Source organism: Heterodontus francisci, chromosome 18 (assembly GCF_036365525.1).
Source record: "Heterodontus francisci isolate sHetFra1 chromosome 18, sHetFra1.hap1, whole genome shotgun sequence".
NCBI lineage: Eukaryota > Metazoa > Chordata > Chondrichthyes > Heterodontiformes > Heterodontidae > Heterodontus > Heterodontus francisci.
The window spans coordinates 51,907,763-51,934,011 of record NC_090388.1 but is presented as its reverse complement, the minus strand read 5'-3'; the positions used below and the strand labels follow the sequence as shown (position 1 = coordinate 51,934,011).

The 26,249-nt window shown below is 43.8% G+C and overlaps 1 protein-coding gene across 1 annotated transcript in view; it reads left to right on the top strand.

The window, feature by feature from the left end:
- zgc:136858 (uncharacterized protein LOC678543 homolog) overlaps positions 1–26,249 on the top strand; it is a 102,872-nt gene that overhangs the window by 24,162 nt on the left and 52,461 nt on the right. Inside the window, 6 exon segments of the mRNA XM_068050750.1 lie at positions 4,135–4,241; positions 5,494–5,620; positions 6,786–6,906; positions 9,963–10,048; positions 18,321–18,451; positions 20,305–20,364. Coding sequence (XP_067906851.1) covers positions 4,135–4,241; positions 5,494–5,620; positions 6,786–6,906; positions 9,963–10,048; positions 18,321–18,451; positions 20,305–20,364 — 632 coding nt within the window.

The window sequence follows — 26,249 nt, the reverse complement described above, 5'->3', positions numbered from 1 at the left end:
AGAGGGCGTTACAGTACAGATACGTGCTCTCTGGGAGAGGACATCACCGTGCAGATACGTGCACTCTGGGAGAGGACGTTACAGTACAGATACGCGCACTCCGGGAGAGGACGTTACAGTACAGATACGCGCACTCTGGGAGAGGATGTTACAGTACAGATACACGCACTCTGGGAGAGGACGTTACAGTACAGACACGCTCACTCCGGGAGAGGACCTCTAAGTACAGATACGCGCACTCCGAGAGAGGATGTTACAGTACAGATACGCGGACTCTGGGAGAGGACGTTACAGTACAGATACGCGGACTCTGGGAGAGGATGTTACAATACAGATACGCTCACTCCGGGAGAGGATGTCTAAGTACAGATACGCGCACTCCGAGAGAGGATGTTACAGTACAGATACGCTCACTCTGGGAGAGGACGTTACAGTACAGATACGCGCACTCCGAGAGAGGATGTTACAGTATAGATACGCTCACTCCGGGAGAGGACGTTACAGTATAGATACGCTCACTCAGGGAGGGGATGTTACAGTACAGCTAAGCGCACTCCGAGAGAGGATGTTACAGTATAGATACGCTCACTCCGGGAGAGGACATTAGAGTACAGATACGCGCACTCCGAGAGAGGATGTTACAGTATAGATACGCTCACTCCGGGAGAGGACATTACAGTACAGATACGCGCACTCCCAGAGAGGATGTTACAGTATAGATAAGCGCATTCCGGGAGAGGACATTACAGTACAGATACGCGCACTCCGAGAGAAGATGTTACAGTGTAGATACGCTCACTCCGGGAGAGGACGTTACAGTACAGATACGTGCACTCCGAGAGAGGATGTTACAGTATAGATATGCTCACTCCGGGAGAGGACGTTACAGTACAGATACGTGCACTCCGAGAGAGGATGTTACAGTATAGATACGCTCACTCTGGGAGAGGACGTTACAGGACAGATATGCACAGTCAGGGATAGGATGTTACAGTACAGATATGCGCACTGCGGGAGAGGACGTTACAGTACAGATACGTGCACTCCGAGAGAGGATGTTACAGTATAGATACGCTCACTCTGGGAGAGGACGTTACAGGACAGATATGCACAGTCAGGGATAGGATGTTACAGTACAGATATGCGCACTGCGGGAGAGGACGTTACAGTACAGATACGTGCACTCCGAGAGAGGATGTTACAGTATAGATACGCTCACTCTGGGAGAGGACGTTACAGGACAGATATGCACAGTCAGGGATAGGATGTTACAGTACAGATATGCGCACTGCGGGAGAGGATGTTACAGTACACTTACGCGGACTCTGGGAGAGGATGTTACAGTACAGATACGCGGACTCTGGGAGAGGATGTTACAGTACAGTTACGCGGACTCTGGGAGAGGATGTTACAGTACAGATATGCGGACTCTGGGAGAGGATGTTACAGTACAGATACGCGGACTCTGGGAGAGGATGTTACAGTACAGTTACGCGGACTCTGGGAGAGGATGTTACAGTACAGATACGCGGACTCTGGGAGAGGATGTTACAGTACAGTTACGCGGACTCTGGGAGGGGATGTTACAGTCTAGTTACGCGGACTCTGGGAGAAGACGTCAAAGTACAGAAATGCGCACTCAGGGATAGGATGTTACAGTACAGATACGCGCACTCTGGGAGAGGATGTTACAGTACAGAAAGGCGGTCTCCAGGAGAGGGCGTTACAGTACAGAAACGTGCTCTCTGGGAGAGGACATCACCGTGCAGATACGTGCACTCTGGGAGAGGATGTTACAGTCCAGATACACGCACTCCGGGAGAGGACGTTACAGTACAGATACGCGCACTCTGGGAGAGGATGTTACAGTCCAGATACACGCACTCCGGGAGAGGACGTTACAGTATAGATACGCTCACTCAGGGAGGGGATGTTACAGTACAGATACGCGCACTCCGGGAGAGGATGTTACAATACAGATACGCTCACTCCGGGAGAGGACGTCTAAGTACAGATACGCGCACTCCGGGAGAGGATGTTACAGTTCAGATACGCGCACTCCGGAAGAGCACGTTACAGTACAGATACGCTCACTCCGGGAGAGGATGTTACAGTACAGATACGCGCACTCCGGGAGAGGATGTTACAGTTCAGATACGCGCACTCCGGAAGAGCACGTTACAGTACAGATACGCTCACTCCGGGAGATGACATCTAAGTGCAGATACTTGCACTCCGGGAGAGGATGTTACAGTACAGATACACTCACTCCGGGAGAGGATGTTACAGTTCAGATACGCGCACTCCGGAAGAGCACGTTACAGTACAGATACGTTCACTCCGGGAGAGGACGTTACAGTACAGATACGCGCACTCCGGGAGAGGATGTTACAGTACAGATACGTGCACTCCAGGAGAGGATTTTACAGTACAGGTACGCGCACTCCGGGAGAGGATGTTACAGTACAGATAAATGCACTCCAGGAGAGGATGTTACAGGACAGATACACGCACTCCGGGAGAGGATGTTACAGTACAGATACGCGGACTCTGGGAGAGGATGTTACAGTACAGATACGTGGACTCTGGGACGTTACAGTATGGATACACAAACCCCGGGAGAGGGTGTTGAAGTACAGATACGCGCACTCCGGGAGAGGACATTACAGTACAGATACGCGCACTCCGGGAGAGGATGTTACAGTTCAGATACGCACACTCCGGAAGAGCACGTTACAGTACAGATACGCTCACTCCGGGAGAGGACGTTACAGTACAGATATGCGCACTCCGGGAGAGGATGTTACAGTACAGATACACGCACTCCGGGAGAGGATGTTACAGTACAGATACGCGGACTCCGGGAGAGGATGTTACAGTACAGATACACGCACTCCGGGAGAGGATGTTACAGTACAGATACGCGGACTCCGGGAGAGGATGTTACAGTACAGATACGCGGACTCTGGGAGAGGATGTTACAGTACAGATACGCGGACTCTGGGAGAGGATGTTACAGTGCATATACATGCTCTCTGGGACGTTACAGTATGGATACACAAACCCCGGGAGAGGGTGTTGAAGTACAGATACGCGCACTCCGGGAGAGGACGTTACAGTACAGATACGCGCACTCCGGGAGAGGATGTTACAGTACAGTTACGCGGACTCTGGGAGAGGATGTTACAGTACAGATACGCGCACTCCGGCAGGGACAATTACAATATAGATACTCGCACTCTGGGAGAGGACCTTACTGTAGGGATACATGCACTAAGGGCAAGGGTATTGCACTACAGAAATGCACACTCTGGGAGGGAAGATCCAGTACAGAAATGCGCACTCTGGGAGAGGACCTTTCATTATGGATGTACACATTCCGGAAGAGGGTGTTACAGTACTTTCCCACATATTGGAAAGATTTGAAAATTTGGGACTGTCTTTGTTGGATCAGAGGAAATTAGGGAATGATTTTATAGCCATGTTTAAAATTGCAAAGGGATTGAACAAGATCGATCAAAACAGGATGTTTCCATTAATTGGGCATCTAGAACAAAGATTAAATGTAAGAGATTTAGGACAAAGAGCAGGAGAAAGTGTCTTTCTTTTTGCTTAGCTGGTTGTGAGGCTACTGGAGTTGGTGATTGAAGGAGAGACCATGTCAACATTAAAGAACAGTTAGATCAGTGTTTGAAAGAAAGAGGATATAGGGATATGGAAATGGGATTGGGATATTAAGACTTCTACTCGTGGGGGATAAACACCAACGTAGACTGATTGGGCTGAAATGTTTGTTGTGTAGTTATAATTCTGTGTAATGACGGAAATATGGAATCAAGCTGAAAAGTTCTGGGGAATATGCTGCCAATTAATCACTCAGATACAGTCAACCTTCTTAGAAATGTTATCTTAACAGCTGAAACACAGGATTAACAAACTGCACACTTTGTCCATCTCTTTAGGGAGTATCAGTGTGTAAGTAAGGAGACAACGTATGTTAAAATCTGCTTCACATAAGTTCATTCATATATCCTGTTAGGAATTGTTTCATGGGATATCCCACAAGACTGTTTGACTTGTGTAGGAGTAACTTCTCTGATCCTAACAGATGATATCGTTATTTTACTTTTGCAGCAATGGATATAAGCGCAGATCTGACCGAGTTGGGACGCACTCCTGTTACTGTAATTTCAGCAGGAATCAAATCCATCCTGGATATTGGACGAACATTGGAATACTTGGTATAGTGGCTCATAGATTGTCATTTATAAAGCTGACTTTGAATTCAGCCTAGTGTGGTGACTGAACCCCTTTTCCGTCCTTTGTGAAATAACTTTGAATCAATGCGTGTAAACCTACAGTGGAAACTGTAAATAATTTAACACAAATTGGCACTAAATTAATAATATTACTCTGAGAGGTCTCCATCATAGCTGGTGTTGAAACTAAATGTTACACTAGTGCAGTATGTATATTCTGCATGTTGTCGGACCCCTAGTGGAAAAGGCATCTGACCTGGAGTGCTTAATGCTGGCAATGGATGTGAAAAAAAAATTACAGACATTAAATTTTTTTTTATTCGTTTGTGGGATGTGGGCATCGCTGGCTAGGTCAGCATTTATTGCCCATCCCTAATTGCCCTCGAACTGAGTGGCTTGCTAGGCCATTTCAGAGGGCATTTAGGATTCAACCACATTTCTGAGAGTCTGGAGTCACATGTAGGCCAGACCAGGTAAGGACAGCAAATTTCCTTCCCTAAAGAACATTTTTACAACAATCAACAATGGTTTCGTGGTCACCATTAGACTAGTTTTAATTCCAGATCTGCTGTGGTGGGATTCGAGCTCATGTCCCCAAAGCATTAGCCTGGGCTCTGGATTACTAGCGCAGTGACATTATCACGATGCCACCACCTCCCCGAGTAAATACTTAAATATTTAATTGACCACCAAGATACCATTGGCTTTTGATCTGATCACACAATTGAATATGTAGCAGGGATCAGCACTTGCAGTAACATTTCCAGTGGACTTGTGGTACAAGCACACTATCATTGATACAAAATGAGAATGTGGGTGCACTGACTTCTCACTTCTTGTAAGCCTTCATGTGCAGATGTGACAGAATACCCTGAAAACATTGCTGTATTAAGTGCTGATCCCTGCCATGTCACTGACTGTCAGGTCTCTGACTCCCTTTCCAGCCAAGTTCGGACAAGCAGCAAGTGGCTGCTTGTTTCTCGATTTCCCCTCTTGCAATTCTCAGATTTTACTTTGCTCCCTTTCTCACACTCGGTTCTTTCTCCTATTCATACTCCTCTGATACTCGTTCTCCCTCTCTTTCCTGTACCTCCTCATACCAATACCAGAACAGCATTGGAAGATGTCTATCCTCATTCAAATGGATCTATAACTGATACAGTATGAAAGTAAAGTTGCAGTGGCTTCTGTTATTTTGGATAATATTCTCAATGCTTTATTTTGGTTGCTTTAGGAGACACATGGGGTATGTGTGGCCACATTCGGAAAGTCACGTGACTTCCCAGCATTCTTTATTCCGAAAAGTGGCTTTCAATCTCCTTACAATGTCACTGACGAAGAGGAAGCAGCCCAGCTTATTGGTAGGTTCTGACTGCTCGGTTTGCCCTGAGGTTGCAGTATCATAGACGGTACATTGTAAATTGTTCATAAAAATCTGCATCGCTTCCACTGGTTTCAGAGCTGTTCATAGCAGAGGCCAAGAAATTACCGTGTCGTTGTGGCAGTGATTACAACTGTCTGAATTTGTTGATTTTTTTCGCAATTGTTTAATCTCGCCAGTAAGGGCAAAGCCTCATGCCACACTGAACCAAATAAACTGGGAAAGTCCCAGATTCAACCCCCAGTTTCTACTGAGTTAACTTTCTCAGCCAAAGCAACAATACGGTTATTGCAATTGGCTTAGGGCAAGAGGAAAAGTCTAGGGATTCCACTCCTGATTGGTGCAGTTAGTATTGGGCTTTTTTGTGTTTCCTGCCATGGTAGAATAGCCTGCCAACACCCGGTGTCAAAGTTCACACATAAGGAATGGTCACTTGGGTGATGTACCAGAAGGCTGTCAGCTTGAGACAGTGCCTTCAGGAGAGGAGGAGAGAAAAGGGAAGAGAAATTCCTTCCTTTAGCATGTTTATTGATGTCACTGCACTTATAATTGGAACATTTGTTGTTCCATATGCGCTTCTGCTCGACTCTATCAATGGAGAAATGTCTGATTTCTGTTTAAGCTGTCTTGAGATGTCTGTGTAATGGCAATGGAAATGGTTCAGTGATTAGCAGGATGGATATCATCTCACAGGCTGGAAAACAGGACTCCAGGTGGAATAAAGCATGAGTTAATAACAGCTCTGCATAGGTTGGGGAATGACTGTGCCATGGACCATTTGGTTTGAGCTGCCTTTGAGTTTGTTGAACTTCACATAAACCTGACTTGTTCATTACTGCCTTAAGGTGCCGAGTTTGCCATGGTATATAACAATTATATCCAATCTACATTTAAATAGGAGTAGCATAAGAAAAAAACTCCCAAAAGTTGCAAGTAATGGCAAACAAAGTAAATAGTTTTAATTTAATTAGTTTTAAATGTTCAAAATGGCCAGTTTACATAGATCAGAGATTTTATAACTTTTCAAGAGCCAATCATAGCTTTCCTGCTGTGACTTAATGCAGGACTGACAGCTATAACCAACTGGGAGAGCTACAAGTGACTGGGCAATAAAGTGAAAGTATTTGTTGTCTTAATTTTAATAGCCAATGCTCATAAGTTCGGCCAGGACAGTGGTGTGCTGATAGCTGTCCCTATTCCAGAGGAGCAAGCAGCATCAAGTCTGGTTATTGATGATGCAATCCAGCAGGCTGTGGAAGAGACAAGGTAAGAAGTTCAAGAATAACAGTCTTGGTAACTAATACAGCAAGTAATGATATTTTGGGGGTGAATTTCCACTGGGATTTCTCCCACTTATCTGTACAACGAGAGTCATGGAAACTGCTGAAAACTAAGCTTTATACAGCTTTTCTGCCAAAGTTACAGCAGACAATCAGGACAAAGTTGCAGCAGACAGCAGACATCCCCTGAGCCTCACCTTTGTGCATTTTGTCCAGCTGGGTCTGTTGATAATCAACAAACCAAGTGTCGGTGCATTTGGGTGCCAGTCTCGCAGGGTGTCAAGGTTTAACCTCTGTCTGGAAGTCAGTGGTTCATTTGCTTGAGTTATGAGGCTGCCTGATCTTTGCAAAAGGCGTTCTGAATTCCTTAATCTTTTGGCATCTTCCCTCACGTGAAATAAAATTAATAGGACGAATTGCACATTCAGCCTTATGTTCCCAGGTGGAATCCTTCAGCCACTGAACTTGTACAAAGTGTAATCAGGGGCTAGAACAAAAACAAATCCTGCTAGAAACACTCAGTAGGTTGAATAGTGTCCAAACTATATCCATCCATTGGAGCCCCCTATTGGTGAATTCTTTCCTGTTCTATTTTGTTTCATTACTTTAAACACAGACATCAGTTGTAATAACTGCAGAATAAGATCTTTGTCTTTAACAAGCTCATGTTACACAATCCAACATAAGTACTCAGTCAAATCATATAATATGATTCCATATGATTATATGCTTCTTTATGATTGAGTTCATGATTCGCTATAAGAACTCAGTTACCATGCTTCACGAATTCAGCATGATCACAGCAAATAGCCGTGCCCCTAACCAAGCTGTTCCAGTACAGCTACAACACTGGCATCTACCTGGCAATGTGGAAAATTGCCCAGGTATATCCTCTGCACAAAAAGCAGGAAAAATCCAACCCACCCAATTACTGCCCTATTAATCTACTCCTGATCGTCAGCAAAGTGATGGAAGAGGTCGTCGCCAATGCTGTCAAGTGATACTTGCTCAGCAATAACCTGCTCACTGATGCTCACTTTGGGTTCCGCCAGGGCCACTCAGCTCCTGATCTCATTATAGCCTTGGTCCAAACGTGGACAAAAGAGATGAAGTCCAGAATGAGGTGAGAGTGACTGCCCTTGACATCAAGGCAGTATTTGACTGCGTATGGCATCAAGGAGCCCTAGTGAAACTGCAGTCAATGGGAATCAGATGGAAAACTCTCTGCTGGCTGGAGTCATACCTAACACAATGGAAGATTGTTGTGGTTGTTGGAGGTCAATCATCTCAATCCCAGGACATCACTTGCAGGAGTTCCTCAGGATAGTGTCCTAGGCCCAACCATCTTCAGCTGCTTCATCAATGACCTTCGCTCCATCATAAGGTCAGAATTGGAAATGTTCGCTGATGATTGCACAATGCTCAGCACCATTCACAACTCCTCGGGTACTGAAGCAGCCCATGTCCATATGAAACAAGACCTGGACAACATCTAGGCTTTGGCTGATAACTGGCAAGTAACATTGCCTGGCACTTGTGTGGCGCGAATGACCATCTCAAACAGAGAATCTAACTATCTCCCCTTGATGTTCAATGGCATTAGCATCACTGAATGCCCCATTATCAACATCCTGGGGTCACCATTGACCAGAAACTGAACTGGACCAGCTACATAAATGCTGTGGCCACAAAAACAGATCAGAGGCTAGGAACCCTGTAGCGAGCAATTCACCTCCTGTCTCCCCAGTGCATGTCCACCATCTACAAGGCACATGTCAGGAGTGTGATGGAACACTCTCCACTTGCCTGGCTGAGTGCAGCTCCAACAACACTCCAGAAGCTCGACACCATCCAGGACTAAGCAGCCCACTTGATTGGCACTCCATTTACAACCTTCAACATTCAGTCCCTCCACCATCAATGCACAGTGGCAGCAGTATGTGCCATCTACAAGATGCACTGCAGCAACTCATCAAGGCTCCTTCGACAGCACCTTCCAAACCCGCGACCTCTACCACCTAGAAGGACAAGGGCAGCAGATGCATGGGAACACCACCACCTGCAAGTTCCCCTCTAATCTACACACCATCCTGACTTGGAACTATATCGCCATTCCTTCACTGTCACTGGGTCAAAATCCTGGAACTCCCTCCCTAACAGCATTGTTGGTGTACCTACACCCCAAGGACTGCAGCAGTTCAAGAAGGCAACGCACCACCACCTTCTCAAGGTCAATTAGGGATGGGCAATAAATGTTGGCCTAGCCAGCGATGCCCACATCCCCCGAACAAATAAAATAAATAGTGGTTTGCTGAAAACGCTTATACTAATTCTACCTTTTGATCTCTACATTCCATGCACAGTAATGCTAAATTGCAATACATTAAAAGACACACTCACTTCAGATAACATGGAGCCAAGAAGATACAATTATATTCATCTCAATCTCTCCCAATCTTTCTGTTACCATGGTTATATGGTCTATTTAAGCTCTTCAGTCACTTTATTACTATAAAGACTGACCAACCCAACATGCCCCAAACCCTTAAGACATGGATGAATGACCTTCCTTCAACTAGGCCTGTTTCACAAAGCATCCCCTGTTCAGCAGAACTGAAAGCTGTTGTAACTCATCATGTGCTGATGCCACAAACAACGAGGTATATGGGCAATATGAACTCACATTCCCACACCCCCTCAAGCCAGAAATCTGGCCCTCAAAACCCAGGCAACTAAGTGTTGCTATTTTTCATATCTCATTGGCTTATCCTTGTTGAATTTTGTCAGCCTGCAGGTTTAGAAAAGGCTTCACACTGTTGTATCATTGGTAGATGAATCTTAAATCAGAACACCAAATCTGTTGGTGTCAGCAACTTGCGAAATATGCTAATTTAAGGGAGCATGAAATTAAACTTTTATATGTGGCCCCTGAGGCTCCACAGTGCCAAACTATTGTGGCCATGACAACATAGAGTTTGGACATCTCTGATCTAGAGGGGAGGCTGATTATGACCGTGACTTTTCTTTTTTCTCCTCCACTAGGGATAAAGGAATCCTAGGCAAGGACGTTACTCCCTTCATTCTAAACAGAATTTATGAGCTCACCCAAGGAATTTCCTTGACTACCAGTATCCTTCATATTTTGAACCATTTTCCTGCCAGCAACATGTCTTGTACACAATTCATTTCATATGGATGAGAACATGAGCACAGAAAAATTAAGTAGGTCCTGATATACAAATTGAAGTCTTTGCAAGGTTAAGTGCATCCCTGTCAAAATAGTCACCTGGGAGGAACACAGCTGGTGTCAGAAACCCACATTGATCAAAGCACAAGTGAATTTGGAAAATGTCTTATCGATTGGAAGTGAAAGCATGAATCCTCATTCGCTGATACTGCCACATTAGCAACATTTTTAGCTGCGAGCGAAGTATGAGGTTGATTTATTGGAAGCTAACTTTAAAGGCAAATAGCTACTGCGTCATCTTCGCTGTAACTGTATAACTAAATATGGAGCCTGGGCAGGTACCTGTTTGGATTGTGGTTTGTGGGGCAGGGGCACTTGGGGTTGGTGCAAGGGACTTTACAGAGACTCTGGGGTTATATGAGTAAATCAGACTGTTCAACCTTTCATCAATAACTTCCAAAATGTTAACTTATGTCTCTGGCACCATTCAGCTAAGTGACCAATTTGCCTGGATCAGCTGTGTCAATCCCTTTCAGCCTTGAAAACTCCATTTACATCATCCTAAAGGCAAGTCCTTCATCTTTTCTTGGAGATTAAATTCCTGCTGTCCAGAATTAGGTTTGCCTGTAAATAAATCCCTCTCATGTCACTTAATCTAGAGTGTGGATTTCATTAAGCAGTCAAACATAAATCAAGGAATAATGGGGGCTTGTAAGAAAGGTACTGCAATAATCATAGTTGCTTTATATCTTCATATCGATTGGACAGTTCACTTGGCAAAGATAGCCTGGAGGATGAGTTCATCAAATGTATTCTTGGGATACTTGCCTTTATTAGCTGAGACATAGAATATAAGAGCAGGGAGGTTATGATAGAGCTGCATAAAGCGCTAGTTAGGCCACAGCAGGAGTACAGTGTACAGTTCTGGTCGCCACACTATAGGAAGGATGTGATTGCACTGGAGAGGGTGCAGAGGAGATTCACCAGGATGTTGCCTGGGCTGGAGCATTTCAGCTATGAAGAGAGACTGGATAGGCTAGGGTTGTTTTCCTTAGAGCAAAGAAGGCTGAGGGGGGACCTGATTGAGGTATACAAAATTATGAGGGGCATTGATAGGTTAGATAGGAAGAGACTTTTTCCCTTAGCGGAGGTGTTAATAACCAGGGGGCATAGATTTAAGGTAAGGGGCAGGAGGTTTAGAGGGGATTTGAGGAAAAAGATTTCACCCAGAGGGTGGTTGGAATCTGGAACACACTGCCTGAAGGGGTGGTAGAGGCAGGAACCCTCACAACATTTAAGAAGTATTTAGATGAGCACTTGAGACGCCATAACATACAAGTCTATGGGCCAAGTGCTGGAAATTGAGATTAGAATAGATAGGTGCTTGATGGCCGGCACGGACACGTTGGGTCAAAGGGACTGTTTCTGTGCTGTATAGCTCTATGACACTATTTGGGACAGTTTCTTAGAACAGTACGTTCTGGAACCAATCAGGGAGCAGGATATTTTAGACCTGGTAATGTTTAATGAAACAGGACTAATTACTGACCTCATAGTAAAGAATCATCTAGGCAAGAGTGATCATAATATGATATAATTTCACATTCAGCTTGAGGATGAGAAATCTTGGTCTGTAACAAGTGTCTTAAACTTATAGGCAATTACAAGGCTATGAAGACAGAGTTGGCTAAAATGGACTGGGAAAATAGGTTAAAAGGTAAGACGATAGGAAAGCAGTGGCAGACATTTAAGGAGATATTTCATAACTCTCAACAAAGATATATTCCTTTGAAAAATAATGACTATGAGAAGGATGCACCATCTGTGGTTAACTAAAGAAGTTAAGGATGGTATCAAATTGAAAGAAAAGGCATACAAAGCTGCGAAGATTAGTGGGTAGGCTAGAAAATTGGGAAAAGGTTAGAAACCAGCAAAGGATGACTAAAAAAATATAGAGGGAGAAATTAGAGTATGAGAGTAAACTAGCAAGAAATATAAAAACATAGTAAAAGCTTAAACAACTATATCAAAAGGAAAAGATTAGCTAAAGTAAGCATTGATCCCTTAGAGGACGAAACTGGGGAATTAATAATGGAAGACAAGGAAATGGCAGAGACTTTGAACAAGTATTTTATATCTGTCTTCACAGTAAAAGACGCGAAAAGCATCCCAAGACTGGCAGAAAATCAAGAGGCAAAAGGGAGGGAGGAACTTAAAACAATTACTATCACTAGAGAAAAAGTACTAGGAAAACCAATGGGACTAAAGGCTGACAAGTCCCCAAGACCTGATGGCCTGCATCCTAGGGTCTTAAAAGAAGTGGCTGCAGGGATAGTGGATACCTTGGTTGTAATCTTCCAAAATTCCCTAGATTCTGGAAAGGTCCCAGCGGATTGGAAAACCGCAAATGTAATATCTCTATTCATGAAATGAGGGAGATGGAAAGCAGGTAGCTACAGGCCAGTTAGCCTAACATCTGTCATTGGAAAAATGCTAGAATCCATGATTAAGGAAGTAGTAGCAGGACATTTAGAAAATCATAATGCAATCAGGCAAAGTCAACATGGCTTTATGAAAGGAAAATCATGTTTGACAAATTTATTAGTGTTCTTTGAGGATGTAACAAGCAGGGTGGATAAAGTGGAACCAGTAGATGTAGTGTATTTGGATTTCCAAAAGACATTCAAAACAGCTAAACAAACACAAGATAATTGCATGAAAATCTTTAGGACGACCCTAAGATCTGAGATAAAGACAAGTGCCAAAGGTACCACATAAAAAGTTACTGCATAAGAGAAGAGCTCATGGTGTTGGGTGTAGCATATTAGCGTGGATAGACAATTAGCTAACTAACAGGAAACAGAGAGTCGGGATAAATGGGACATTTACAGGTTGGCAAACTGTAACTAGTGGAGTGGTAAGGGATCAGTGCTGGCCTCAACTATTTCTGATCTATATTAATGACTTGGATGAAGGGATGGAGTATATTGTAGCCAAATTTGCTGATGATACAAAGATAGGTAGGAAAACAAGTAGTGAAGAGGACACAAAGGACTGAATTTTATTAGCACGCTATAAGTCGCAGCTGCTGATGATGTGGGGTGGGGGGGGGGGGGTGCGGTGGCTGCTCCGTCCCCAGCAACGGCGTCCGGAGTCACCACGCAGGCACCGGTGCCATTTTTAAAGGGCTTCAAGCCCTGCAGTAACATTTTAAATTTTAACGGGACTTTCATTTTAATTTTATGTTATAACTAAATAAAATCTGAAATCCCCTGTCCCACCCCACCCCCCAGTGTTTGTTTTTGGGCCTATCCGATCCACAATAAATTTAATTCCCAACCCAAACTCCCCCCCAACATCGTTACCTTTGCCCTTCAACCCCTTCCCACCATCCCCCCAGCCAGTGGAGTAAGTTTCCTCCACTTCCACCTCCCACCGACCTGAAAATTAAACTCCTCCCCCCCTCCCCACCAGTGTCTCGCCTTGAGTACCTAAACGGGGATCGGAAGGCACGGGATTTCCAGCCATTGGCCGGAATATCAGCGTGGGATGGCCGCCAGCTCCAGGTAAGTTAGTTATCATGTATTTGCATAAGTTTTATTCGGCAAATGAAGGCCCTGCCACTTGGTGGGTGGGGGGTGGGGGTGGGGTAGGGTGCGCACCAAGGCCCTGCCGCCACCGGCCTTCTCGATGTCGGGGGTCATGGCGGGCCTCTCCCGGAAGAATTTTCCAGGCCCTACCGCCACGATTCCCGATGCTGGAGGCCTCATAAAATTCAGCCCAAAGTATGTGCAAAAAGATATAGATAGGTTAAGTGAGTCGGCAGAAATTTGGCAGATTGAGTATAATGTGAGAAAATGTGAGATTCTCCACTTTGGTGGGAAGAATAGAAAAGCAGAATATTATTTACGTGGAGAGAGACTGCCGAATACTGTGGTACAGAGGGATCTTGGTGTCCTCGTACATAAATCACAAAACATTAGCATGCAGCTACAGCAAGTAATTAAGAAGACAAATTAAATGTTGGTCTTCATTGCAAGGGGGATGGAGAATAAGAATAGGGATGTCTTGCTACAACTGTACAGGGCATTGGTGAGATCGTACCTAGAGTACTGTGTACAGTATTGGTCTGCTTATTTAGGGAGGGATATACTTGCATTGGAAGCAGTTCAGAGAAGCTTCATTAGGCTGGTTTCTGGGATGAAGGGGTTGTCTTATGAAGAAAGGTTGGGCCTATACTCATTGGAGTTTATAAGAATGAGAGGTGATCTTATTGAAACATATAAGATTCTGAGGGGGCTCGACGGTAGATTCTGAGAGGATATTTCCCCTCATGGGGGAAGCTAGAACTAGGGGGCATAGTTTCAAAATAAGGGGGTCTGTCATTTTAGACAGAGATGAAGAGGAATTTCTTCTCTCAGAGGATTATTAATCTTTGGAATTCTCTTCTGCAAAAAGCAGTGGAGGCTGGGTCATTGGATATATTGAAGGCTGAGGTAGACAGATTTTTGATCTACAAGGGAGTAAAGGTTTATGTGGGGGGCAGGCAGGAAAGTGGAGTTAGGACCACAATCAGATCAGCCATGATATTGAATGGCGGAGCAGGTTCGAAGGGCTGAATGGCCTACTCCTCCTATTTCTTCTGATCTTATGAATGTTAACTTGTAACAATCTTCATTTTAGGTAGGACCTGAGCCCAGGTCCCATTGATGAAAGTATAGTGATCTTAACTACTGCACCTTCTGAATCTTCCTCGGTCCCCATTAGCATTGGAAACAGGAAACAAGAAATGTACACAATGAAGTAGTACTATTTTCAAAAATACTGTCCCAATAAGAGCCAGCAACAAGTTTCTGCTCTTTACAGGGTATCAGCAAAGAAAAATATTGAATGTTATGTGATTATTGTCCATTAATTAAAAATTTCTTGTTAGCCTGAAGCTATTATCTACTGACCTAAACAAGAACTGGTATAACTTTCAGAGGCTGAAAATTAAAACATTTAATCCTTTAATAACCAATTGGTGATGATGTGTTTAGAATTATGTGTGTGTGCAGTTCAAGACAACCAATCTTTAAAGATACATCAAAGAAGCTACAAGGATGATTTTAGTCTTAAATTATGATGTTAAACTGAAGGAACCAAGTTTGCTTTTATTAGAAGAAATCTGGGAGAACAATATGCTAAAATTCTTTGAAATGATGGAAGACATAGGGAGTTAAGCATCCTATTAAAATGAGGGAACAGGCACAAAATTAAGAAGTAAGTATTAATGAGGGAGTATGGAAGTCAGAGAAAACAAAGGCTAGAAAATAGAAAACAAAGGAGTTTGGTGAATGATGGTATTTACGTCAATGCAAGGGATCTAGTGAATAAAACAGATGAGCTGAGGGCACAGATAGATGCTAGGAAATATGATATCATAACTATTACTTAAACATGGCTTAAAGAAAGTCAGAAATTGGAGCTCAACATTCCTGGTTAGAGGGTTTTCAGACATTATAGTGGAAGGGTAAGAAAAGAGCTTGGGAGGTGGGGGGACGTGCTCACAATATTGGTTAAAGAAACAATCACTGCTGTGAGGAGGGTTGATATGCTAGAAGGAGCATCAAATGAGGCCATGTAGGTTGAACTGAGGAATAAAAAAGGGCTATCGCACTGCTGAGCATGTACTATAAACCCCCAAACAGTCAGAGACAGAAGAACAAATACGTAGGCAAATTACCGTGCAGAAACAATAGGGTATTAATAGTAGGGGACTTCAACAACCCTAATATTAACTGGGATAAAATCATTGTCAAAGGTATGAGCGGGCATAGAATTCTTAAACTGCATTCAAGAGAACTTTTTAGCCAGTACGTTACAAGCCCAACAAGAGAAGGAGCAGTTCTGGGCTTCATTTTAGGGAATGAAGCTGGGCAGATGGAAGGGGTTTCTGTGGGAGAGCATTTTGATGGTAGTGATCATAGTTCGGTTAGATTTAGCAGAGTTAGGAAAAGGATATAGACTAAAAGTAAAAGTTTCAAATTGGAGAAAGGCCAGTTTTACTAAGTTGAGATATGATTTGGCAAAAATAGACTGGAAACAGCTACTCGAAGGTAAATCAGTATTAGAGCCATGGAAGGCATTCAAGGAGGAGGTGGAGAGGATTCAGAACAAATATCTTCCCACAAAGGAAAAGGGTTGGACTTCCAAATCTAGACCAGCCCCACCCCCCGCCCCAGGGTAGGATAAGGCAAAAAAGAGAAGCGTATGCCAGATACCGAGAGCTCAATACTGCAGAAATCCTAGAGGAGTACAGAAAGTGCAGGGGTGAAATTAAAAAGGAAATTAGGAAAGCAAAGAGAGGGCATGAAAAAATACTGACAAGTAAAATTGAGGAAAATCCCAAAGATATTTTATAAATACATGAAAATCAAGAGAATATCTAGGGAAAGAGTAGGGCTGATTAGAGATCAAAAAGGTAACCTGTGTGTGGAGATGGAAGATGTGGGCATGGTTCTCCATGAATACTTAGCATCTGTCTTCCCAATAGACGGGGATGATGCAGACATTGTAGTTGAGGAGCAGCAGTGTTGAAATATTGGATGGAATAAACAGGAAATTGTTAAGGGGTTTAGCATCTGAGAAAGTTAATAAACCATCAGGCCAGGATGAAATATATACCAGGCTGCTAAGAGAAGCAAGAGAGGAAATAATGGAAGCACTGACCATCATTTTCTAATCCTCTCTACTTACAGGCATGGTTCCAGAGGACTGATGGACTGCTAATGTACTGTTGTTAAAAGGGGAGGAATGAATAGACCAAGTAGTTACAGGTCAGTTAGCTTAATCTCAGTGATCGGCAAATTATTGGAAAAAATTCTGGGGCAGTATAAATCGTCATTTATAAATTCACAGATTAATCAACAACAGCGTGGATTTGTTAATGGAAGGTCATGTCTGACTAACTTGATTGAATTTTTGAGGAAATGACAAGGAAGGTCAATGAGGGTAGCACGTTTGATGTAGTCTACATGGATTATGCCAAGGCTTTTGAGAAGGTCCCACATGGCAGACTAGTCTGAAAAATAAGAGCCCATGGGATCTAAAGGAAAGTGGCAAGTTGGATCTAAAATTGGCTCAGTGGCAGGAAGCAAAGGGTAGTGGTCGGCAGTGTTTGTGTGACTGGAAGGCTGTTTTCAGTGGGGTTCTGCAGGGTTCAGTCCTAGGTCCCTTGCTTTTCTTGGTACGTATCAATGATTTAGAGTTAAATGTAGGGAGCATGATTAGGAAGTTTGCAGATGATACAAAAATTGGTCAGTGGTCCAGTCAAGTGGACAGAAAAGTGGCAAATGGAATTCAAGCCAGAGAAATGTGAGGTAATGCTTTTGGGGAGGACAAACAAGGCAAGGGAATACATAATAAATTATAGGATACTGAGAAATATAGAGTAACAGGGACCTTGGAGTAAATGTCCTGAGATCTCGGAATATAGTAGGACAGGTAGGTAAGGTAGTTCCAGAGGTGTATAGCAAACTTCATTAGCAGAGACATGGAATCTAAGAACATGGAGGTTATGCTAGAACTGTATAAAACACTAGTTAGGCCACAGCTAGAGTACTGTGTACAGTTCTGGTCACCGCCTTACAAGAAGGATATGATCACACTAGAGAGGGTATAGAGGAGATCTACGAGGATGTTGCCAGGAATGAGAACTTTAGCTATGAGGAAAAATTGGAAGCTTGGGAGTTTCTTTGCAACAGAGGAGGCTGAGGGGTTATTTAATTAAGCTGTATAAAAGGCCTAAATACAGTGGATGGGAAGGATCTCTTTCCCTTAGAGTGGTCAATAAACCGGGAGGCATAGACTTAAAGTAATTGGTGGAAGGATTAAAGAGGAAAAAAAAGTCAGAACCTGCCAAAAACCCCCAAATCTGTCTGAGGTTGGGAAACTGCTGTTCTCGATGTCAGCACCTGTCAGCTGTGAAACTGACAACGTGATATTTTAAAAAGCTGGTCTGGACGAAGACAAAGGGAAATTTCTCATCTCTGAAAAACATCCGTGGGCCAGATGGAAACCTCTGGCAGGTCAGATCCTGGCCCGCGGGCTGTATTTTGGAAAACCCTGTGATAGAACATTGGAGGGATTAGGTTTGAGGAGCCATACTTCAAATAAATTACCAGGCAAACTCCAGCACTTGATTCACTTTTAATCCTTAACTCTGAAAAAAGACATTGCTCTCATCAAGAACAATGCAAAAGTGGGAAGCCGTATAGCATGTGCCCTCACCAGGCAGCATTACCACAAATATAGTACCCTGTCACAACCACCAAGGGTAAAGCATGGTGCTCTTGCACAGCCAGTAAGTTAGTCATTATATATCATTTTCTCCTAACACTGCTTGTACAATACTGTGGCAAATTTCATAATTTTATTGATTGTTGCGCAGAGCTCAAGACAGAAACTGGCAACAGGTATGTCATGCTAAGTAGAATATACTACCAGGAGAAGGCACTTCCAAGGTGGTCAGGCTTTAACATTGGTTTCTCCCACACCATTGAAGCAAATAGGAGGCAACCATGATGCCTACAGATGTTCTCCAATTGTCATTTTAAATAGTTGTTTGGTAGTACAGAACTTGAGTATTGCTGAAAACAGAGACATTTTGTCGAAACTTTTCATCTTGCGCTTATCAGGACAATTTGCAAGAATACCAATGGAAACTACATATATTTAATATATATATATATATTTAATACATAGGGCCCAGTTCTTTGCAGACAGAAAGAACATCTATACCATTGTGCCTGTTTCAGCAAATCAAAATAAGTGACAGCCATTTGCTGGTTCATTCCTCAGGGCAATGCCTTGACCAAACAGAGTCAAGCTGCCTGGTTTAAATTTCTAACAAAGCTTGGTAGTTAACTATCAGTCACCATAAACTGGTGCGTTCCCCATGGCAACACCTCTACCAGCCAAAGTCCACTTGCCAACCAATTAGCACTCCCTTCTCATACAGTATAAATTTGTTGCTTTCCTTTACATTGGTATTCTTGCGATTTGTCCTGATGAGTGCAAGATGAAAAGCTTTGACACAATGTCTATTTTCAGCAATACTCAAATTATCATTTTGGTGAGGTTACTTAGACATCATGGCCAGGTGGTGCATTAGGATCCAGATGCCCTGTGTGAGGAGTTGTGGTGTTGAGTCCCATAATCTCGTTATTTGGAGTAGTCAATGTACTCATTCACAGGGAGGGAGGTAAAAATGACGAAAAGAAACAATCCCATTCATTTCCTCAGAGCCTAAAGAGTAAACACTACTTACTACTGCCAGTTATTACAATAGGATCTACATTTTCTGTTGGTGCAGAGCTGGACTGGTAGAGGCCTAGGAACAGATCATGCCCCAGCTCTCTCAGCTGTGGATGGTGCAGAGAGATCAGGAGCACAGCATGAGAGGAAGGAAATCTGACCCTCGTATATATCCCCAATGTACCGAGTGATTAAAGCCCCAAGATTATCAATCATCTATATTAGACGCAATATTCAGTGGTAAATCGGAATATTATTAAAATCTTTCAGCGGACCCGATTACATTAAAATTGTAAAAGTAGATACTTCCCACAGAAGGGCACAGAAAAATCTCAACGTCCATAATGGTGGTACATTAATAGACTCAGAGAGTACGTCTAGTTTGCAATACCTCTGAAAAGATAGTCTGATTATTAAAAATAAAATTATATATTTAGGAGCATGTTCCAAGTAGTAAATTGTCCAAGATTCAAAGTATCAGTTTAATGCTCTGACTTTCAGCATTTGAATTCCTACAGTGTGCTGTGGCCTGATAATATATTTCCATTTATCATTTAGCCTCTGGTGTGGCACAGAAATCCTACCGCCCTCTTTACCTTACGTAACTGCTTGTGGTGGAAGGGGGTTTGGATATTTTGCCTGTTTTTATAAAGGAAGTAAAAAAAAATCCCTAATCCCTAGTTCTCAGTTGGTTTATTCCGCTGATTTGGTGCTATTTACTGTCATTGCTACAATCAATTTAATGTCAGATAAAATGCCAAAAACAGTGGAACAGAGAATGTAGCTCCTTTTAAACTGACACCTGTCAGCAGTCGTACTTAACCAAGTCCTTTGTGCCTGAGTGTGTGAGTCCATAATCTTCCAACTGATCACCTTTTCCTATTTTTTGTGCATCCACAGGTAGTGATTGGTGGCTGCAATGTTGATTTCATTGCAAAGACGAAGCAAGGCGATTTGGTGGTACGTGAGCACAGCAATATAAGTGGACATTGAACAAACTGCAGCTGAGATACTTTGCTTTGCTTCTTTTTCTGCCATCAGTATCTTTTGAATCTAATGATCCCATCTGAAGTTTATCTTTTTTACCTCTTGCTCTTTTCTCAGTGTTTGTGCTATGTCTGGATAACTTGTTTGCCGAATGCCACCTTGCAACTCATTAGGAGATCTGCAGCAAAGTAGCCAACTGCTCCTGAGGGAATATTCCCCTATTCCTTTCTGAGCTCCAGAGAAATGCTTGCACTCTGCTCAGCACCTTCCCATTATGGACCCACAAATTGTTAACTCTGTGTGTGGTGAATCACCACATGCCACACTTAATGGGACATTGTTATAGCAAAAGGACCATTGATGGACCCTCACCCAATATACATTGCATTTTGAAGTCAGTTTCATCATTCATTAAGATCTAGAAACTCTTAAGTACTTTTATCACCAAACTAAAATAAAGTCACAGTCTAGAGTAGTGGAATCACCCTGAATCCACCACAATATTCAGTTCCTCAGCATCAAATAATAATGTTTCAAAATTTACAGTTTTGTATGATAGAATCTTGATTAAATGCACCTAATCTTGACATTTTTAAAGAGAAACTACAAACATATTTGAGCTTCCCAGCTCCAGTTTAGTTCTGTGCAGAGTTTACATCCACCCTGTGAATCTGTGACAAAGGCTCAAACAACTAGATTACTTTGGATGTGTAGTCAGTGCTATAGACATAAAGTTAACAGTAGGGGAGAGGTTCAGGGGATTTGTGAGCTTGTGTAAAGCACTGATTTACCCTCATCTGGAATACAATGCTGGATAAAATTGTAGCTATTTAGAAATGCAGATTAATCAAAAACTTGATGACCTACCGATTTTGTTAAATGCATATCCTATTTGACAATAACAACAACTTATATTTATATAGTGCTTTTAAAGTAATAAAATGTCCCAAGGCGCTTCACAGGAGCATTATAAAACAAAATATGACAACGACCCACAAAAGGAGATATTAGGTCAGATGAGAAAAAGCTTGGTCAAAGAGGTAATTTTAAGGTGTATCTTCAAGGAGAAGAGCAAGGCGGAGAGGTATAGGGAGGGTATCCCAGAACTTGGGGCCTAGGCAACTGAAGGTGTGGCCACCAATGTTGCAGTGATTAAAATCAGAGATGCACAAGAGGCCAGAATTAGAGGAGTGCAGATATCTGGGAGGGTTGTGGGGCTGGAGGAGATTACAGAGACAGAGAGGGACGAGGCCATGCAGGGATTTGGAAACAAGGATGAGAATTTTAAAATCAAGACGTTGCTTGACCAGGAGACAATGTAGGTCAGTGAGCACAGGGGTGATAGGGGAACAGGACTTGGTGCGAGTTTATACATGAGCAGCAGTTTTTGATGATAGAGGTGTGCAAAGGAAACCCGACGCGAGCCGGAATTCCGGTCCCAGAAGTCCGACGCCACCCAACCCGAACCCAACACATGCCTTCGGGGCCGGGTCAGGTGGCAGGCCTTTACATCAGTACATGGGTAAAGGCCTGCTATCCGACCTAACCTCGACGGGATCTGACGGCATGTGTCGGGTTCGGGTGGGGTTGGGCTTCTGGGTCCAGCATTCGGACTTGGGTCGGGTTTCCTTTGCACACCTCTATTTTGATGATATTAAATTTACGGAGAGTAGATGTGGGAGACCAGCCAGGAGTACATTGGAATAGTCAAGTCTGGAGGTAACAAAGGCACGAATGAGGATACAAATGTAATCTTTTTGAAGAAGTAATTAATTGGATATATTAAGGAAATCCAGTCGATGTACTGTATTCGGGTTATCAGGATGTGTTAATGAAGGTGTCCCATAAGAGACTTGTCAGGTGTATGTTCGAAGAGGAAATGTAGCACCATGGATAGGAAGTTGGTTAAAGGACAGGAAACAAACGGAGGTATTGCTCAAATTTGAGAAGGGTCAGTGCTGGGACCACTTTTGTTTTCAGTATATTTGGATTTGGGTTTCAGGAATACAATTTTAGAGAGTTGGCAAGTATTGGGGAGGATAGATGTGTTCGCAGAATGAGTGGCAGATAGGAATGGGAGTAGGCCATTCAGCCCCTCAAACCTGTTCCACCATTCAGTGAGATCATGGCTGATCTGCACTTAACTCCATCATGGGGTGAACGGAGACAGAGAAACTGGGAGAATGGAGTAGAAACGCGTCTCCATTGCATCTGTTTGAACATTGCTGCCTTCCATATTAGTGCTTCCGATATGTCTTCCTTTTTCCTCAACCAAGAATTTCATCCCACCGTAGTTGACAGTGCTCTTGACTGTGTCTGATTTATTTCACACACTTCTGCTCTAACCCCTACCCTCCCTCACAGAGCCATGATAGGATTCCCCTTGTCCTCACCTTCCATCCCGCCACCTTCCATCCCACCATCTTCCATATTAAATGGATCATCCTGCAGCATTTCTGCCACCTCCAGTGTGATGCCACCACCAAACACATCTTCCCTTCCCTTCCACTTTCAGCATTCCGAAGGGATTCTTCACTCCGTGATACCCTGCTCTACTCCTCAGTTACCTCTAACACCCCCTCCCTTTCCTACAACACTTTCCCATGCAATCGCAGGAGGTGTAACACCTGCCCTTTTACCTCCTTCCTTCTCGCCATCCAAGGCCCCAAACACTCCTTCCAGATGAAACAGTGATTTACTTGTACTTCCTTCAATTTAGTAGACTGCATTTACTGCTCATGATGTCGTTTCCTCGACATTGGGAAGATCCAGTGCAGACTGGGTGACCACTTTGTGGAACACTGCCGTTCAGTCTGCAAGCGTGACCCTGAGCTCCCAGTAGCTCGCATTTTAATTCTCCACCTTGCTCCCTGTCCTCAGCCTCCTGCAGTCTTCCAATGAAGCTCAATGCAAGTTCGAGGAACAGCACCTCATCTTTCAACTGGGCACTTTACAGCCATCTGAACATTGAGTTCAACAATTTTAGACCATAGCCTCTGTCCCCATTTTGTTTTTTCTCTCATTTCTCTCTTATTTCCTTGACATTGCTTTCGATGGCAGCTATCCAGGAACCTGCCATTCATACCTCCTCCAGACACATCTTTTGTTTCTTGTCCCGATACCACCCACTTTGGCCTTGCACCATGAAACATTTTGTCATTTAATCTCACCTGTCTTCCACCTTATCACAAACTGTCCCTTTTGTTGTTCTTCCCACCTTCCCACCTTTCACGTGCTCAAAACCTATTACATTTCTAACCTTACCCAGACCCGAAACATTGAGCAGGATTTTCCGTGCAGGCTTCTGAACTCCACCGTCAAGCTCAAATGTGGGTCAGAAACTTGCACAGTGTGGGAAAAGGTTTCTCATTGTAATTTTCCCCAGAGCAGCTAATTATTGGCCAGAGGATGGGCTCGCCGTTCAACTTAGGAGGCTGGGCTGGCTCTTGAAGCTGGAGGGCCAGTCAGAGGCCTTCCAGCTTGAAAGCAGCAGCGGGATGCAATGCAGGATAAGTGAGGGAGAGGACGCTTCAAAATTGAGGTGCCCTCTCTCCAACTTTTTTAAACTTAAAGTAAAAATGACTTTTGCAGCCAGGCCTCCACTATGGAGGGGGCAACCTCTCTACAGGGCAGTTTGCAGCTGCTACTGTAACCAGGCAGGCAGGGAGAGCCTCTAGGCCTACCTGGAGCAGTGGCCCCCTCCCCCAGGTCTGCTGCTGGGAGACAACGTCCTGCCGGTTAAAACTGGCCCCGCTGCCTATGGGGACCTGGAGGACAACTGGAAAATCCCAGTTGGCCACCTTTAATTGGCCTAAACTGGTCCTTAAATACCTTAATCAGTTGTGTGCGGACAGGTAACCCTGCTGCACCACCTCCGCGAAAATGGCGCAGGAGCGGATGGAGCCGGAGAAGCTGCATGCAAGCCGGTGATTTTTTTAAGTGCCTGCCTACCTGTGATCCTGGCCCATTTGTGCCCTCTGTTTCTCTCTCCACAGATGCTGCCAGAACTGCTGATTATTTCCAGCATTTTCTCTTTTTATTCCTGGCTTGGTTAATCTGTCCTCTTAATTTAACCCTTGGTGTCAGGTATCATTCTGGTAAATCCATGCTGCGCTTTCTCCAGGTCCAATATATTCTTCCTAAATTGTGCTGCTAGATGCAATTTAATATGGGTAAAAGTGAGGTAATATATTTTCAAAGAAAAAATGGGAATGTTCTGTCAATGGAGAAACATTGAAATATGTGGATAAATAGAGAGACTTAGGAATTTAAATACGTAATTGTCTTAAACAGAAGTGTAGGTAATTATGGCATTTTGGACTTTACAAATTAGAGTTACAAAGCAATAATACATTTTTCCAAAACTTTGGGTCGGCCAGAATTAGAGTATCTAGTGCAGTTTTGGATGCCCCATTATAGAGAAGATATTCAAGGCATACAGCATAGATTCACCAGGATGATACCAAGAATGGAAAGCTCTAATTATGAGGGGAGACTGGAAATGGATAGGAATATTTCCACTGGAGCAGAGAGTTAGAAGTGCAGGGTACTTCTCTCCAGTGTTGGCCAGCGTATATCCCTCAACCAACATTAATAAGCAGATTATCCGGTCCTATCTCATTGCTGTTTGTGGGACCTTGCTGTGCACAAATTGGCTGCCGCATTTCCTGCGTTGCAACAGTGACTGCACTTCAGAAGTTCTTCATTGGTTGTGAAGTAAATTGGGATGTCTTGAGGTCATGCAAAGTGCTCGATAAATACAAGTTCTTTCTGTCTTTCTTTTACATTGAGTGGAGGTAAAATAACTCGACAAGGAGGGAGGGAACTATTCTATGGCTCCTTCTTTCTGCCTCTGGAGGTCTGACTCAGAAGAGTAGTGGCAAAGGTTTGGGAACCTGATCAAAGAGGGAGGGCAAATCAGGAGCCTCAATAACCTGAGGAAAAAATTGGTCAAAAGGCTCATTTACTACCTCATGACATACTTATGCTTTCTCTTATATTACACAGTGGCGCAGTGGTTAGCACCATAGCCTCACAGCTCCAGGGATCCGGGTTCAATTCTGGGTACTGCCTGTGCGGAGTTTGCAAGTTCTCCCTGTGACTGCGTGGGTTTTCGCCGGGTGCTCCGGTTTCCTCCCACCGCCAAAGACTTGCAGGTTGATAAGTAAATTGGCCATTGTAAATTGCCCCTAGTGTAGGTAGGTGGTAGGGAATATGGAATTACTGTAGGGTTAGTATAAATGGGTGGTTCTTGGTCGGCGCAGACTCGGTGGGCCGAAGGGCCTGTTTCAGTGTTGTATCTCTAAATAAATAAAATAAAATAAATAAAAAAAATGATATATAATATAATAGACCGAAGATTCTGAGGGCCTTGACAGGTAAAGGCCTGCTACCCGACCCAAACCCGACGACATGTGTCGGGTTCAGGTCGCTCTTCCGGGTCCGGCTTTCGGGCTCGGTGCAGGTCTGGCCGGGTCCGGGTCAGGCTGGGTCTGGGTCGGTCTGGGTCCAGGTCAGCTACACACAGCAAGAATTGCAGGTAAGTGTTATAACTGAAAAACCTACCTGAGCAGCGAGTCTGGAACGTCAAAGAGGGAAACTCTGAGTCTGCGCAGTGAGCGAGTGAGCATCTCTATGATGTCATCACGCTCATGCTGCAGCTTTCTGCAGATTGGGAGTCGCAAGGTAGGTAAAGGGAACATTCCGGTGGTTGGGTTGCACGCAGGAAAAATTGGAGGGACTCTGACCGGATTGGGCTCGGGTCCAATGTGGTCCTGTCAGGTTTGGGTCGGGTTTTTTTTCCCTGACCTGAGCAGGCCTTTATTGACAGGGTGGATGTGGAAAGGATGTTTCCTCTT